This window comes from Pteropus alecto, unplaced genomic scaffold (genome assembly GCF_000325575.1).
Source record: "Pteropus alecto unplaced genomic scaffold, ASM32557v1 scaffold71, whole genome shotgun sequence".
NCBI classification, from domain to species: Eukaryota; Metazoa; Chordata; class Mammalia; order Chiroptera; family Pteropodidae; genus Pteropus; species Pteropus alecto.
The window spans coordinates 5,193,254-5,209,277 of record NW_006433024.1 but is presented as its reverse complement, the minus strand read 5'-3'; the positions used below and the strand labels follow the sequence as shown (position 1 = coordinate 5,209,277).

General features: G+C 32.2%; 1 protein-coding gene across 1 annotated transcript in view; it reads right to left on the bottom strand.

The window, feature by feature from the left end:
- The window catches only part of ANO3 (anoctamin 3), a 330,657-nt gene that overhangs the window by 137,715 nt on the left and 176,918 nt on the right, over positions 1–16,024 (bottom strand). Inside the window, exons 4-5 of the mRNA XM_006908142.2 lie at positions 15,883–15,954; positions 6,688–6,806 (exon numbers count right to left, since the gene is read on the bottom strand). Of these exons, the coding sequence (XP_006908204.2) occupies positions 6,688–6,806; positions 15,883–15,954 (191 nt within the window). The remainder of the gene's footprint in view (positions 1–6,687; positions 6,807–15,882; positions 15,955–16,024) is intronic.

Sequence of the window (16,024 nt, the reverse complement as noted above, 5' to 3'; positions counted from 1 at the left end):
TTAAATTTAAGAATACCTGAAGTAAACTTTGTCATTTGAATTTTACCATCCAGTGATAAACACTATAAAAAAGTGTTGTATACAATTCTAGTATTTTCTCAATGAAAAAGAGGTAGTTATTTTTATATAATTGGTATCAAACTGCACATATTGTTTTTATAACTACCTTCTTACATAATCATACTGACTGGGGGGTTTATTTTCAACTGCCTTGTTTGAGGGGATTGCTATTTTTAATTTTATCTTTTACTCTTGAACATTTAAGTGCTTTATTCTCTGTATTCCATTCCCTCACAAATTACAGTGTGAGAAACATCCTTAAACATAATTATTTGAGCTAACATCTAATTACACTCACTGGATAAATTCATAGAGTGTGTCAAAAGGTAAGATTATTTTCAGGCTTTTAATCCTTATTGTCTAATTGTTTTCGAGAAAATTTGGATCAATATACATATCTACGAGCAAGAAATAACAGTTTGACAATGGTTAGTGTAAATTCTGGGTTTTATTTTGTTTTAAAATGTTTGGTTTAAAAACATTGCTTATGTTTGTATTTCTGCAATTGTTAGTACTGCTAATCACTTTACATGTTAAAATTATATTGTCTTTCAATTACCTTTTTACTTTTGCATTTATTAATTATAATATCTTTGCAGATTAAGATTAACCACCCTTTTGCATGTACATTCCAGTATGTCAGATCATCACATTTTAAATTTATCCCTTACTTTTACATTTTATTGTAATTTTGATACTTGATAGTCAAATCTATCAAGTTTCCCATGATTGATTTTATTGTCAGTTTACAAAAGCCATTTAGAAAGGCCATTTATTTAATTCTGTGATTTAAAAATGCTTATGTTTCTTTACATATTAATTTTGAATTTACTATCTATTTAGCTCTTAAATTAATTTGATGTAAGATGTAAGATAGTCAGGTAAATTATTTCAATCCCTTCTGAATAACTGACCAGTTATTGTGAGAACATCTGCACATTTTTTGAAGGATCAATATTTCTTTGCTGATTTGTAATACTATCTCTATTATAACACATCCACTTTGGGTTTAAGCAATCCACAGATAAGTTAGAGGGATTCTGGAAAATTTTATACTAAATCTTCTGGAAAATATAAACTAGCAATCAGTTAGTGTAGAACATGTCCTCGCCACTTTCTAGGATGGGATTCTCAGGGTCAAAGTAAGCAATTAAGTGGCACAAATGAGAAAGATGCCTCTTATGTTTGCAAGGAGAATAACTCTCTCCTCAGCATCAAAGATTCTGCAGAGAAGACCATGCATCCTTTGAGCTGCTGGAAAAGAGTTTTCTTAATAATAGGCAAGAAGATAAATTTAAAACACTGGCTTAAAATATCAATAAACTTCTATGATTTTCTGTATGTCCCATATTTTGTATGAAAATTAAATATTAGGGTATCATTTTCCATAATGATATATTACTAAAAAAAAAAGTATCACTTCAGGTTCTAAGTTAGGAAAATATTAACATTTTCTTGAGAAACTATCACAATAAATGCAAATAATTATCATTTAATTTCACGTAAAATCTCATCAATTAAAGCAGCCATATAAGGCTGCTTTAGTTTAGTCATTTATCTTGTAGTTTAAGTCATCATGATTTCTCAATTGCTGGGAAAAATATGCAAGTTCAAAATACATGATTTAGAGGCAAAGAGCCATAGAGGCAAATGAAATAGTTGCCAATATCCATATGAAAGGTACATTATAGAAGGCTGCAGAGGCTATCTCCCTCTCATCTTCTCTTCCACATGATCATCATTGCCAGTCTTATCAGAAAATTATTCCTATTACCAGCTGAGTTAAAGGCGAACACCATCTGCCAATGCCAGTTGACATAGTCAAACTGAATGGCCTTGTGATTTAAATTTAATGAATTGCTAAAATATTCATGTCAAGATTTTCCTGGTCCATAACCTCTTTCCTGTCTAATTTAATACCCAACATCCTGTAAGAGGAGACATCACTGTAATTTGGAATACAAATTCATATTCCTAGACTCATTATTGGCAACAGCTATAATTATTTTTGGCATCCCAAGAGATAGTAGCAGCAGTAAACTCTTCATTAATGGTTGCTACAGGAACTATGGATTCTGCTTCACAGTTTCGTTCCTTCTAACCTAGATTAATTGTATGCATTCCCTGTAAATTGTCCATATCTAGAGCCCTTGGCTGGTATATAGGGCATGGCTCCTTGATAGAGAGAAAAATTTTGCTTCTGAGGACCATTCCGTTGGCTATAGGATCTTATCTTCAAGTGTTATTCACAGAGTTCTCTATATTGATGATACAGAGAAAGGCAATATTTATTCAAACTATCTTAAAAACATTCCTTCTCTACTCTAGAACTTTGCTTGCAGTCAGCCCAAGTTCCCTAGTCTGAATTTATAGAATTGTTCCTTTTCTTAGATTACAAATTTGCTTCCTGAAATTTCCTATCCACACAGGTGTAACAGAACTATTTTGTGGAAACATTGAAAGAAAACAAACTTGCCTTTAAAAAAATTATTTTTTTGCCATTTTTTATTGGGTTTTTGTGACTGCTGCTAACTATACACATATAATTCAACTGAAATAACATTAAAATTTTATCTTGATTTACTATTATTATAAAGAAAGTACTTTTGTAAATAGAGATTTTTTTAAAAAAGATAATTTCACAAAGTTTTAGAAAGGTTGTCTAGATACCATACAATTTAGGTTATAATATTTAAATATACTTGGGTTGTCTAGAGTTAAATAGATAATATGAGTATGTGTAGAGGCACAATTATCCAAATATTCCTAAATATACTCGGGTTCTGTAGAGTTAAATAGATAATATGAGTATTTTGTAGAGGTACAATTTTGCAAATATTCCTAGTAACAGAAAGAATTCACTCTATATTAACAATCATGGGTACCAGCCAACAGGCTATCCTTTAATTTTTATGGTTGTCTCCATTAGCTATCGCTAAAAAACAAACCCTCCCTAAATACTTTTTATTTAGCTTATGATTCTTTAGCTTATTTAGCTTATTTAGGCCAAGTGGGGTAGTTCTTCTGGTCTTAGAAGAACTCAGGGACTTTTTCATGAGTCTGCCTTTCCTGGTCTTTGCCACGGGACTTTCTCATATCTCTGCCTGAATTGGGCATCCGAGCTCGCCAGGCTCTGGTCTACATGGACTCATCCTCCTGTAGTCTGGCCTGGACTTTTTCACTTGGTGGGGGCAGAACCCCAAGAGAAAGAATGAGAGTGGAAGATCTTCCAAGTATAAAGTTCAGCGCTGGCACATTGTCACCTCTACAGTGGTCTATTGGCCAAAGCAAGTCCCAAGGCCAGAGATAGATTTTATCTCTTGATGGGAGGACCTGCAATCTCATTGAAAATAGAGTGAATACAGAAAAGAAAGAACTGTGGCTTATTTTCTTTCTACCACAATGCCTCTGACATATTTAAATATGGCTCCCATTTTAAGTGTGAGGCTAGCAAATCTAGACTTAGCTTATATTTAATGTCATTTCTAATTTCTAGAGCTCTTAGCTTTCTCCATTTATATGCATGCATCCCAGTACTTAGGTAACAATATCTGTGTTTGCCATATTTCTCCATCCTACAATATCATACTTCACACATAGTAGCTTTTAAATATATACTATTTACCCTATTACTTTATCAATATCACTTCATTGTATTAGCTCTCAATATTGCAGATCCTTTTAATCTCTAAAATATTAAAGAATTTTAGTATAAATAAATAACACATACTATAAGTTCAAGATTTGAAGCAAAATATTCTAAAGATATAATTCACTCTTCTGAAGATTAATTCCAGAACAAACTATAGTGCCTTACAAATATACTTAGTTGACTAACTTATCATAAGCAGTGGATACATGATCAAAATAAAAATTCACCATGCTGACTCAAGACCATTGAGGAAATGTTTACACAATGGTTGACAAAACAAATTATCGAACAGATATAAAGTCTATCAACACAATGCTCGGTAAACTCATCGGATGTGTTTCTAGATTTATTTTTTCATTTTTACAGTTGACAAATTCAACAGAGCTTCTCCTTAAATTCCATGTAAGACACCACCTTGAAGGATTTGGAGTTATTTCCTATGAACCTAAAGTTTTAGCTAATGGCAAATTTCTTGAGAAAGCTCTATTTGTTTTCTGTAATTCAGAAATTGTCATTACTCACAATGTAGCTTATATTAGGAGTCACTTTCCCCTACAAGTTTAGGCTCCTTTCCTGTTGACTCTTTACAAATTTGCTTTGTCATCCCGAAAATGGTCTCGTTACAACTGAATAACTTTTGTGAAGAAATAAAATATCAGATACATTGCATAATATGCACGGGGCAAGTTGCAACCAGTACAATCATCCTAAGCAAAGATCTTCAGCAACACAATTATACTCACATATATAAATACCTATTAATTTAAACCACATGAGAGTTGTTATTTTGTGGGGCATAAATGAATAAATACTGTTAATCTCATAAGATCAATTTAAAAATATACACATACCATAATATATACGTAATTATATACACATATATACTCATATTATTTCATGGTGGAGTAGAATAAGAGGAAGGTTGATAAATTTACAAATTGAAAGGTATCCAGACAGTAGTCCAAATAGCGGATATATAGTCATTGCCTTTTGAGGTTCCCTGTGGCAAATGTATACAAAGAATGTATTCTAAGCCAATTATTTTGCCCTTCATTTAAAGATAAGCTTTGCAAGCAAGTAACCAGTTAATGGCTTTTAAACATTTTTTTTTTTTTTTGTAATGGAACCATTGGTTGAAATGGAATTTGTGTTGTGCCCTAATTTATGAAATAGATAAAAGTGGACATATTCTGATAGAAGTTAGAAGAGTGAATCCAAAAACATCACTGAGTCATAACATTTATAAAATTTGAGTAGAAGTGCAATAGTAGATGATTATTGCATCAGGTAGATTTGCCAAGACATTAGACTAGGATTTCTTAAGTTGAACATCTGTGGCCTATTACCATCATCACACACCATCTCTTATTTTAATGTCAAAACCAAAATATGCATATAGGTTTAACTGATTCTTCTTAACTTTATATTCTAAAGTTCAAATTTAGTCAGAGATTTGGGAATTGGCTACCGAAGAGCAGAAATGAAATATAGGGTAGATTGGGGCGGCATGTGGTAAATTCTAAAGAAGCAGATATACAGATTTTATTTAATCTTAGTTTATTTTCTAACTATTTGAAGTATGCTATGCTTGTCTTCCTATTGGTGATAAAGGCATCTTAAGGAACAACCTCTGTTTTTCCTTAGTTTATGTTATAATTCCTTCATTGGAACAATGCTTTACAGATGGTAGAGACTGTCTAAACATCCATTGTATTGATCAGACAGGGAGAGAGAGAGAGGGAGAGAGAGAGAGAGAGAGAGAGAGAGAGAGAGAGAGAGAGATGGAACCTGCCCTAAAAAGAAAATGCCACTTTTACTCATTTGCACATATACCTGCTTTTTTTGAGAGAGAGAGAGAGAGAGAGAGATGAAGTAAACACAGGGAGATAAATCCCTGATTTGTAAAGATAACCTAAGAATTATTGTCACGAAATAGTGACTTCTTTAAATAAAACCAAAGAGGAATAAAGAAATTTGGCAGAAGCATTATCCCTGAATTTATTTATTAAAGTTTGGTTTTTTTTATGATAGTGATATTTAAATCATTCCACATTTATTCACGAATGCTTTGTGGTGACTAATAAAGGGATTTGCAAAGTTAATCCAAGCCAAACCAAATCAAACATCACAGAGAAAAATATAATCACGAATGTGATTGTTAGTCATGCCGTGACAATGAAAGCTAAATCATTCCTTGTATTAAATTAGCTTTTACAAAGGCATTTCTATTTTAATCAATAAAAACAAGAAGAAAAGAAAGGTAAGCTTTGATTGAGTCAGGATTTGTCTTGGAACATATCAAAGGGGTATTGGATGACCACACTCAAAAGCTTTGAAGAGTCTTTTTGCGGAATGCTGCAATTGCTTGAGCCAGGTTTCTTTTCTTTGACTGAACGCTAGACCAGTTACTTATTTGTTATTGAATCATAATTTTAATGAAATATTCTCAATCTCAAAGTTGTTATAAAAACCTGCTGTACAGTCAGCTTTTACTATGCTCCAGATACTTTCATAGGGTTATCTCATGTAGTCATCAAAGAATTTTGTCAAGCAGACAACATGATTCTAATTTTACAGATAGGCAAAACAAGGCTAAGTGAGTTTAATTAACTGGCTCAAGGTATCACAATTAGTAAGTAGGAGAACTGGAAATCAAGTCTTGGTCCATTTGATACTAAAATCTATGTACTCATTAAATCATGCTGCTTTTCAAAAAACATGAAAAATAAATAATCTCCTAAAGAAAATATTGCTGAATGATTTTGCATTTCAGATTATTTTTAAAAGTTCTGTTTGATAATATAAATGAATATAACGTCTACATATTACTTTTCACTTTTGAGTCCTTAAGTATGTATATTAAACTGCGTGCCCACTTATACTCTCTAGCATGATATAGATTACTACTGAAAATATTGAAAGGTTTTAGAAGTTATGGTCTTCAAATGGCTTATTGATAGTATAATCTGCATTACCTTAGGCAATCTTCTCTTGGATTCAGAATTATCTTTGGGGATAAAATCTTTAATGAGCCGAGATCGGTCATAATTAGCATGTTCTGATTCATCGATGTAATCTTTATCTTTTCCTAGGGCTAGAAAAGAGACAAAGACAATTACATCCATTTTTATCCTTCTTTTTTTCTCTCTCTTTAACATATACTAATCTTTTTTAAATGTTTACCCAAGGCTCAGTCAAATAAAATTTGGCCCATCCACCCAATAAATAAGCCAGAAAATTAATAACACAAAAGCTTGTCTGTTAGTGAGTTAATATGTACACTACAGTAACTTCATGAGAATTAAATGCATCTCTGCTATTTAATTACTTAAAACTGTTTGAAAATAAAATTAGAATTATGCTAATTCTATTGGATACATCATCTCCTCTGAAGTTGAAGATATTTGTAAGAATTCAGTAGATTCTTAAGCATTTATTTGTTTAATTAAAAATTGTATAACTTTGAGAATTATTTTCTTAAAAATTGGAAAGTTTATAAATGTGAATTTGACTTAAAGGTGTAAGAAGTCTGAGAAATCATAGAAGAAATTTTAACAAACATTACAAGGAAGATTTAAAAAATATATTAGGAGACTGAACTCAAACTACAATTGCAAAAAGGAAAAAGGTCATGGAAAATGATGTTTACCATTGAAATGATACAAGCGGTAAGACACTGTAGTATCAGTCATATATAAGTATATGAATAATGAACACGCTATAATCAGTGTAAAAGAAAATAAAATAGAAAATCTCTATGGTGACTATAAAAAGTACTATTGACACACTTCACAAAATTCATATTCCATGTGATACAAATATCTCTTCAAATTAAAAAACAAAAAGATTCATATATATTTAGACTTTTAAAATTAATTAAAATGTTTTAGAGAGAGTTTTTTCTCCCTGATCTGTTACTACTATTAAGCATTAATATTGACTTGGACGACTATATGTAGTAATTTAAAGAGTTCAATCATCTGACATAGTATTATGACAGAAGAAAAAACAATTTGTTTATAATGCATGCATTGATTTCTTTTATTAGTAAAGCTTAACATCTGCTATAACATGATATGCCAGGGATAGCTGGTAGTACCAGGTTCTTAACAGTAGTATGAACGAAGATCAGACAGATCACATTATGTCTTAGGATATAATTAATTGCCAATTATGTTAAAATTCTCTAAGTATTTAAGGTTATAACTAGACCTATTAATATAGCTAACACGGGTGGAAGATTAACATACAAAGAACTGGAATCTTTATATGTATTATTTCTTTTAACCCTTATACAACTCTATAAAGAGGGTATGATTTTTTACTTACATTTAATAATAAATAAATTAAGGCATATGGAAATTAAATAGCATGCCAAAGTCACTAAACCAACAAGGGGTACATCCAGAACTGAAACTTATCAGGATCTAACTTCAAAGCAGATGTTTGTGAAAATACTGTTTCCTCTAGATTTAAGTAAATTACAATTCATTCATTCAACAATTGTTTATTAAACACCTATGACATGCCAGACATTCTTTTAAGAGTTATAGCAGTAAACAGAACATTCAACTAAGAGAAGAAAAATAAATAAAAACAAATAGAGTAAAATACTTAGTATGCTTTGCAGTCAGCACAGTAGTGAGTAAGGGTGAAAGCATCAAAGGTGGGAGCAGGGTTACTTTAGTACACAGAACTGTAGTAACATTTGAGCAAAGACCAGATGAAGTGAGGCAGTAAGTCACGTGGGAGGTAAACTAGAAGAAGAATGGACCAGATGGAATAAATAAAAAATGCAAACTCTGGACTTGCCTTGAACTGTTGTCAGGTGAGTGAGAAAGGAACTGAAATTTTGGATTAATTTGTTGAAGCAGTTCCCAAACTCCACCATGTTCAACTTCCAGGTTTGTAAGGCACAAAATACTTAGTGCTCTGTTTCCTTCTCTTTCTCTTTGTTCTCCTCCCTTTTCCTACCTTTCCTTTCTCTCCACTCCTCTTCCTCCATTCTCTCCCTGTCTCCCTGTGTCTCTCCCCTAGCTCTTCCATCTTTTTTTTTTCATCTTTTGATTTTAAGCAGCAATAGATAAACTTCATATGCTATTGAGGGTTGTGCACTGGCCTGTGGGTCAGAAAACTGCTATTTCTCATTTTAAATTTGCCATATCTTAACTATGTAATTTTCTTTCCCTTCACCTGTAAAGTGAAGGTTTTGAATAAGATCTCAAAGGGTCCTTTAAGCTCTAAAAATTATTTAACAAAGACTATGGGGAAGGCAAAGATTTGCAATTTTAAATAAGGTGATTAAGTTCTGTGTTTTAAAGAATACAATCAAGAAAGTGAAAAGGCCTACAGAATGGAAGAAAATGTTTGCAAATCATATATCTGATAAGGGACTATATATACACACACATACACACATAAATAATGCTTAGAATTCAATAATAAAAACACATCTTGGTTTAAAAATGGGCAGAGGATTTGAATAGATATTTCTCAAAAAAAGATCATTTTTATTTATTTTAATTCCAATAAAATCCATAATGAGACCATTTTATAACCACTAGGATGGCTATAATCAAAAAGACAGGCAATAACAAGTGTTGGAGGGAGTGAAAAATGGTACAATTGCTCTGGAAAACAGTCTAGCAGTTCTTCAGAAGTTTTAACACGAAGCTACCATAGGATCCCACATTCTACTCTTAGGTATATACTCAAGAGAAATAAAAACATAAATACACACACACACACACACACACACACACACACACACACTAACTTGTACACAAATGCTTATAGTGGCATTATTCATAATAGCCAAAAAAATGAAAACAATCTAAATATCCATCAATTGATGAACGGATAAAGTATGGTTTATCCAAACAATGGGATGTTATTTATTAACAGAAAGGAATGAGAGAAGTATTGAATAATTCTAAAACATGGATGAACTGTGGAAACATTATGCTAAGTGAAAAACGTCAGTCACAAGAGACCAAATATTGTATGATTTCATTTATATGAACTATCCAGAATAATTTATTTATTGAACTATCCAGAACTAATTTAAAGAGATAGTGAATTAATGGTTGCCTATGGCTTAGGGTCTAGGATGAGAATAACGGGTGTTTGCCAACAGGTATGAGGTTTCTTTTTGAGGTCATGGAAATGTTCTAAAACTGACTGTGGTGATGGGAGTCCATGTTTTTGAATATAATAAAAACCACTGAAGTGTACACTTTAAAAGGGTAAACTGTATGATATGTGAATCATATCTCAAGAAAGGTGTTATATTTTTAAAAATCCAAGATTTTCAAAGCCTAAGAAAACTATTTAATGTGTTGAAGCAGGGAGCCTGATGCAGTGGAATGAGAACTAACATTGGTTCAGCAAACCCAAGTTAAAATTCTGGTTATGTCATTTATTAGCTTAATGGCAGTGGCTCAGTTTCTTAATCTGAAAATCTGAGGTAATAAAATCCTATCATTCCAAAGATTAAGTAGGACAATCTAAGTGACTTGAACATGTTAGGTACTGAAGAAATATATGTGCCTTTTCTTTGGCCCTTCTTTAAATTCACAGTTCTAGTATTTAGGAATCTAGAAAATAAAGTATGTAAATTGAGGCTACCAAAAAGCCATATCTTCCATTTTAAAGCCTAAGTAGATAGGAAACACTGTAATTACTTTGAGTATGTCAATGAAAAATTTAAAATTAAATTATACATCTCATTTACAATCATCAATAAAATGATTCATGAGAAAACTTTTGTTGAGTTGAGTGGAAATCCATTAAATGTTCTAAATTTTGGTTGTGAGCCACCATCATCTCAAAGCTCAAGGGGCCCCGAGCAGTATAGCAGAGGCCACTATGACCTTAACAGAAACCTTACAGTCATCTGTGGGAGTGTAATTTTAATAGCCAAATAATTCCAGCTCAATAATTCTTTATTATAATGCCATTTTATTCCATTACTTTGTTACATTATGTTAGAATTGCTGGAGAATCTGAGAATGGATGAAGTAAATCTTGGGCAATTTTAAATATGTGTGAGTTATCTTACTAGTTGGCCTCCGCTAGTTTGCACCTGTGCAACCTTCTCATACATTGCTAATAATGGTGTGTTCCAGGACTATCAGGGTAGCTGAGGTTGAAGATTAAAATAGTAATAATAATGCTTTAAAGTTATTGTCATATTTTATAATTTTTATATTATCTCCAACATATATTCCCTTACATCTCTCAAAAGCTCTTAATTCAATTCTGCTCAAACAATGTTTATTTACATTACATAAAGGAATCAAACCATAATATTGATATCTCCATTTCACAAGATGGAAAACTGAGGCACATATAGTGTGTACTCTTGTGGTTAGTTAAAGAATTAGTACCTAAAACTGGATCTTCTGACTGCTAATAAATTTCAGGATTTTTTAAATTATTGTTCCATCAAAGTTTCTCATGAAAAATAAATCTAATGGTTTATATATGGTTGACTCACTGGTTAAAACATGGTGATAGCAATGATCCAAATGTATTAATTCTTCGCAGTTCATTTGTTGCCTACTTCTCCCTAACACTAACACTAGTCCTGACACTAGCCAGTCACAGTGAGAGTACTACTGGAGCTATACTCAGTCAACCCCACGACTACACAAATCCTGCAGATAAAGTGCTTTCCACTGTGTCAGTGAACCAATGTTTATTCTACCCACATCTATCCTTCCATACAATACACCCAATCATCATGTCTCCAACTATCTATCATTTAGTAGATAGTATGTGCAAGGCAATACAAATAAGACAGAAATAAATAGCAATTATAATCACCTAGTGAACTGAGCATGAATACAGTCATATCCAAAATAATAAATGCTATAATAAAAGAAAGGAGAAAACATCTAAATGACTTTGAGTATTAGGGAGGATTCAAATGACAGCAATATTAAAAACATATTTTTCTACTCCTTAAAAAGTGTGATGACTAATGGATCTTTAAATGTTCTACAAAGAGATTTGTCAACACAATTTAAAGGAAAAAGAAACATAATCAGATTAGGCCTTCAATGAGAAAAATAACAAAGTACTGATTCCTAACAGGTGAGAAAAATCACGGTGATAAATGACATCATGGAGATCAAAGTAATGAGTGAATTCTACAGCAGAGGCTCCAAGAGGTGTTCATACGTGTGTGTATATGTGTGTGTGTGGATATTCTTTTATCCATTGGTCTGTCCTTTCCCTGATCCTAAAAATGTTCTTTGAGCACCTATCATGTGCCAGGTACTGTTCTGGATGCTGGGCTATGGGCATCAACAAGATTGACAAAGTTTCTGTCCTCTGGAAACAGAAAGAAGGAGAAAAATAAATCACTTAATTTCAAGTAATACTTAAGTATTATGAATAAAAATAAATCAAGAGTAGGAGACGCAAAGTGTCTGTATAAATTTGCTTATTGTCAGTGTGAAGGCCCTGGGATAAGAGAAAGCTTATTATGAATAAAGAACAAAAGAAGGTTGGATTGGCTGCAGTATTATAAAAGGAAGCATTAGGAACTGGCCTAGAGAGGCCAGGCCCAGATATCCTCTAAGGCCTCTGAAGCCCACAGTAAAGAGTTTATATTTTAAATATAACAGGAAACCTGGAGAGATTGGAGTAGAGAAATAATGAGATTTAATTTTCCTTTTATTAAAGCTTTCTGTAACTGCTGTGTGGAAAATAAGACTATAAGGAGGCAAGAGTTGGAGCACAGAGACCAAATAGGAGTTATGACACTAAATTACCAAGTGATAGGAGCAGACTGGACCAAGGTGTAGCAGTGGATATAGCATTTGTAGCAGAAAGTGTTGAGCAGTGTCAGATTCTGAATATAATTTGAGGCTTGAGCCAAGGGGACTTACTTAATGTGTTTAATAAAGGAATAGATTTACAGTGACTGTAAGCCTGTTACAATTGGAAAACAGTATGTTTTTTCACTGCAATTCCCTTATTTCTATAATCCTCAAATAGGTTGGTAACATTAGTATAAAGTTCTTTTTTATACCATATTAATATGAAACATTGGAAAAAATAATGAAAATTGGTGGAAATTATCTAATACTACAGAATGAAAGCAAAATCACCATGTACTCATTTGAGCATAATTGATTTATGAAATAGGACTAATGAGCATTCCAGCAAGTGAAATTAGTAAGTTTGTAGAAAGCAAACAAATACCTTAACTATCTAATATAAATTGCTTCCTGAAGGAGTTACTTCATAACATCAGCCAAATGTTGATTTCACAAGATTAGGCAGATGTATATTTTTGTTGGTTGGACTCAAATTAGGTTGGTCTTAATAAATCCTATTTACTTCACTTCAAGTTATCCAATTTTATTGCAATTTAGACATGGGCAGAATCAAGCTTCAGTTACCTGTTAATACAGATTTCTGTTATCGTTATTTTTCAGAATACAAATGAGAAAAAAGGGCAGGTGATAGTAGCAGAGTTTCTAGGATCTATCATCTTTCAAATACATTTTACCATGTAATGTTATCCCTACTCCCACCTTTCATGACTTCCATTCTGATACTCATCAACATCTTGCAGAGCTGGTGTTTCTTCGCCATCACTAACCACTTTTCACTTTAAAAGCTTCTATTCCTATTATGGTGATTAAGATAGAAGGTGTGACTTCTTAGGTTGGAATCTCAGTTCTCCATTGGCTAAGCTATATGGCATTTGGCAAGTTATTTTATCCCTTAGTGAATCAGGTTTCTCAACTGTAAAAAGCGGCTGATAATAGTACCTAAACAAAAACATTGTTATGGGAATTAAGTGAGATAATGAAGGTAGAGAGTTGTGCAATAATTGTTCAGTAAATCATTGTTATAATGCTGTGCCATAAGAATCACATTTTGGTGATAACAGAAATAGCTGGTTAGTAAAGATATCTCTGAGCCCAGCAGAATTTAATGTGAAAAATAAGCTTTGTTTGTGAATGAATAAAACAATAAACAAGTGTTTGTTGAATCTCTATGATGATGTACTAGGAGCTGTGGTGAAGCTATGTCTCTTCATTTAATTCAACAGTCTTGCAAAATATGGATCACTAATCCCAATTTACAAATGAGATTAATGAGGCTCAGATAGGTTAATAATATGCCACATTCACACAGCTAGTAGATTTGACCAGTATCTGGATGGGAAAACAGCACTTCATACTATTCTACAAATCTTGTTGGACAACGTTAGTGGAAATTCCCAGCTTTAAACCAATAAATCCATGAATATTCCCTTCCTCTTTAGCTTTCATTTTGAACAATAAGAAATATCAATCCTCAAACAGGTGACTGTCAGATGGGAAGGGGGTTGACGGGTTAAGTGAAAAAAGGTGAAAGAATTAAGAAGTACAAACTGGTATTTACAAAATAATCATGTGGATGTGAAGTACTGCATAAGGAATATAGTCAATAATATTGTAATAACTGTGTGTAGTGCCAGGCGGGTACTAGACTAATTGAAGAGATTGCTTTGTAAATTATATAAATGTCTCACCACTATGCTATACACCTGAAACTTCTACAAAATAATATTGAATATCAACATTAACTTAAAAAGTTACATTCTAAGAATAAAAAAAGTCTTGGAAATTAAATAAACATGATTTTGCCCCTCCCACACATGCACACACACACACACACGCGTGCATGTACCTGCATGCACACACACACATGAAAAGATATTTGGAAGAAAAATTCAGGGAATCTCTCAGAACCAAGACAGAAATCAAAACCACAAGATGAAAGAAAAGTTTCTAAATTTTAGTTGGACTTCCAGAAAGACAGGAAGAAAAATATAAAAGGGAATAAATTGTGGGAAAATTATATCAAAGTGGAAAGGAGATATGAGACAAACTGAAAAGACACAATTTCTAGACCAGGATGAATGAATTAAAACCACATGTGTGTTTTTACACACACCTTTAAACATAATGTACAATTCTATAATACATAAAGATAATAAAAATGTACATACAGAAAAATATCAATTACAAAGGAGTAAGAATCAGACAGCAGTAACAACGGATGCTAAGTGACAATAAATTAGTCATCAAATTTCTAGAAAAAATTATTTTTAATTTAGAATTTTATAACCAATCAATTGTAAGAACAAATTAAAGTCATTCTGTATATACAAAAACTTAGAAAGTTTGCACCTCACACCAACCTTTAAAAGTAGTTGCTTAAGGATATACTCTAAAAAATGAGAATGAAAACTAACAAAAAGGAACATATGGGGCATCAGAAATTGGAATTAACCAATAACCCAGTGAAAAGTCAGTGGACACCAAGAATTTCTTAAATAAGAAGAGTGAGAAGAAGGATATAAAAACAAGAAACCAAAACATAATGGGAATATTTAGAGGAAGAAATATTTTTGTTCTCCCCAGAAGAAAAAAATCAGATAATCTAGGAAAATAAAACTAACAAAAGTTTGTGGTATATAAAAGTATAATGTGTAATTTTGAGTATTTGATAGAGGGATAGAAATGGGAATCAATATGACCTTGATTCTAGGAATATTCAAGAGTGGCACAGAGGTCATAATGACTTGGAACTATTTGAAAGGAAGTAATACTACATCTGACGAAGGCACTGCTTTCATAGCTGTAATATATTTGCCAAGTAGGAGTCAAGATACGTTGTTGAAATGTGGCAACATGATATAAAGGTAAAAATATACTATTTAAAGTTTTAGCGGAGAGATTTAAATTTAAAAAAGCAATATAACTATGAAAAATTGAAAAGTTATACGAGTGGGCTAAACCTTTATCTAGCACAATAGAAAATCAACAACGATGCTAAAAATGATAAATCTAGACATATAGTAGTATAATGTATTTATTCATACAGAATTGAAACTTCCAAAAGACTACAGCAGAAATCATTAATTTTTTTCAGTTAAGAGATTGTCATTCACTATGTCTTCATAGATTATCTGAATGTCAAACTACATATGGAATTCTTTAATAATTTTTTAACCTCAGAATATTATAGTTGCCCAACAAATGTTAAGAACCAAACATGAGTATTTTTTTCTAAAAAGATAATAATATTCTAGGTTTTAAGAAGACAGCTTACTTTTAGAAAGAAGGAAAGGAGGAAGGATATATTGGACATCAACTCACCTAAGCAAAAGTCACTGAGGTCAGTGAAAGAGCATTTGAGCATGGAGTCTTTTTTGTCCCCTTCAGCATTAACTGGAAAAAAAAAAATGATTCTTTGTAGATTTGAGAAATAAAAGCATGATGATTAGAAAAATGACCATGG